Below are 2,793 nucleotides of genomic sequence, written 5' to 3'. Positions count from 1 at the left end.
AACTGAGTGATAAAATTGTACAATGGAGGGCGTCTGCATGGCTTAGTTGGTTAAGAATCTACCTCTGGCTCAGGTCATGATCCCTGGGGTCCTGGGATCAAAACCCAAGTCAGGCTCCCTGCTCAGTGGGGAGCCTGCTTTTCTCTCTCTCTGCCCTTCCCTTCCACTCTTCTCTCCCTCCCTCCCTAACAAAATCTTTTAAAAAATTATACATTGTAAAAGTAATAAAATTATCAAAATTTCGTCTGTGTATTTAGCCACCAAGGAATGTAGAGTGTTTTGAGTTTTTTGCTTTCAACTTTGCAACTGCACAAAAAACTCACATAACCCTTTTTCTTTTGAGATTACAGTAGTGCACATGGCATTCCATATAAAGTACCAGGAACTTCTTGGGTATGAAGCTATCATTTGGGATCTGCTCATTTTAGAAATAACCAATATATGATAAATCACACACTTTCTCTATTGTTTCCTTTTTAACCTTCAAAGGATCAACCAGCCCCTTGGGCATTCTATCCTTTATTCATCTCTTTTTTATGCATCATTCACTGTGTACCTTCCCTGTAAACATTCTCTTATAGAACTTCTCCCATACCTCTATTTTCTAAACACAACAATGGAGAAATCTTTTTAAAGCTTATATACTATGTAGGTGGTGGCTTTTGCAAAGCCTCCCAGATTTCTGTGAGAAACTTGGTTTTATCTTTAAAACCAAGGAGAGAAAAAAAATTGTAGTGGGTAAATAGGGAAATGTATACTTTTCTAAAAATCTCAGATTTAGAAGATTGTGAAATTGAATAAAGTCATCCATGAAATATATCTAGGAATGCTGACCCAAGATGAAGCGGAGGGTTGGATTCATTATCTCCAGATGACCTGGAAATAATGTGATCCTGGAGAGACAGTGACCCTCACTTTCTTTACCCAAAGAGAGCACACATTCTCACAGGCTGAATCAGGATATGTATTTAGACCTACATCCTCTTTAGAGGCTCCCCTTGCAGGAAAAAAAATAATAATTTTGCTCTAGAAGGTGGTTATAGGAAGTATTTACAATGAGTCCATCAAGATCAAGATTTCCTGTTCCAAGAAACTGAGTGTTACGAAAAAATTCTCATGTGATCAAATTAATTTGGAAAACATTAGTTAAAAAATGGAATAAAAATCTTTACTACAAATATTTTTACAATTTTCACTATGCTAATATGAATTGTGAGCTCTAAAGTAAGGCATCTAATATGCAATAATGTTCAAACTTACTTGACCATAGAATTTATTTTTAAAGCCCTCTTGAGGAGCTAGTGTTTTGAGAAAAACATTTTGAGAGGCATGAGGCTAGACCACAGCTTGATGGAGAGATTATAAAGGGTATTGTTCTAGAGCTGCAGCTTCCAAATCATGGTTCATGGACCAGCTACATCACAATTTGCTATTGGTAATATTTGAAGATACAGATCTCTAGGGTACATCCCACATCTACTGAATTAGTGGTCTAAGTGATGGTGCAGAAGATGGTGCTATTTTTAAAAACTTTTTTATTTAAATTCAATTTAGTTAACATATAGTGTATTATTAGTTTCAGGGGTAGAATTTAGTGATTCATCAGTTGCATATAACACCCAGTGCTCATTACATCAATCGCCCTCCTTACTGCCCATCACCTAGTTCACCCTCCCCCACCTCTCCTCCAGCAACCATCTGTTTGTTTCCTAGTGTTAAGAGTCTCTTATGGTTTGCCTCCCTCTCTGTTTTCATCTTATTTTTATGTTGGCTCAGATAATTCTCAGGCTAAGTTGGGGTTGGAACCTCTTGAGATAATATCTTCCTAGGTCACTATCAATCCTGATGCCATAAATCTTTTCATAAAGCTCTCTGTATTCCCAGCACTCTTTTCAAGGCATTTTTCACTTCTAAGTTCCTAAGACTATAGATAAGGGGGTTGAGCATGGGGTTGAAAAGGCTGTGAAACAGGAGCAGGTATTTCTTCTGCTCCTTGGGGTTCCCATATCTGGGCCCAACATACATTATGATGGCTGTGCCGTAAAAGAGTCCAACCACACAGAGATGGGATGAGCAGGTGGAGAAGGCTTTTCTTTGACCTTCCCCAGACTGGATTCTAAGGATGGCACAGAAAATGCACATATAGGAGATTACAATTGAGGAGAAGGGTCCCACTAGCACAGAAATTGCTCCAGCCAACACCATAATCTCATTGATGTGGGTATCTGCACAGACAAGTTTGAGAACAGCCATGATTTCACAGAAAAAGTGATTGATTTTCTGGAATCTACAGAAGGGTAAGGGGAGAAGTAACATGAGATGAACCAAAGACAGAAGGACTCCAATGATCCAAGAAGTCAGCACCAGGGTGATGCAGACTCTCCAGCTCATGATCACTGAATAGCGGAGGGGGTGGCAGATGGCCACATACCGGTCATAGGACATCACCACCAGGAGAAGACATTCTGTGACAGCAAAGGTCAGAAAGAGAAAGGTCTGTGTCAGGCAGCCAGCAAAGGAGATGGGCTTGTCTGGCCTCAGGAGGTTCACCAGCATCTGGGGCACCGTGTTGCAGGCATAGGCTATGTCGACGATGGCCAGGTGGGAGAGGAAGAAGTACATGGGGGTGTGCAGTCTGGGGTCCAGTGAGATGAGCCCCAGGATGAGCCCATTCCCCAGGAGGGTGAAGGCATAGAACAGGGTGAAGAGCCCAAAGAGAACCATCTGAATCCTTGGGCCAAGAGGAAATCCCAGTAGGGTGAACTCTGTGATAGATGTCATATTGTCTCCCAT

At 40.9% G+C, this 2,793-nt stretch overlaps 1 protein-coding gene across 1 annotated transcript; it reads right to left on the bottom strand.

Moving 5' to 3' along the window:
* Positions 1 to 1,860: 1,860 nt before the first annotated feature.
* Positions 1,861 to 2,793, bottom strand: LOC129516012 (olfactory receptor 13). The gene has a single exon (XM_055335318.1). It carries the CDS (start codon positions 2,791 to 2,793, stop codon positions 1,861 to 1,863), a length of 933 nt encoding a protein of 310 aa, XP_055191293.1.

The sequence above is a fragment of the Nyctereutes procyonoides genome, unplaced genomic scaffold, assembly GCF_905146905.1.
Source record: "Nyctereutes procyonoides isolate TBG_1078 unplaced genomic scaffold, NYPRO_anot_genome, whole genome shotgun sequence".
Taxonomy (NCBI): Eukaryota; Metazoa; Chordata; class Mammalia; order Carnivora; family Canidae; genus Nyctereutes; species Nyctereutes procyonoides.
This window is presented reverse-complemented; position numbering and strand designations above follow the sequence as displayed.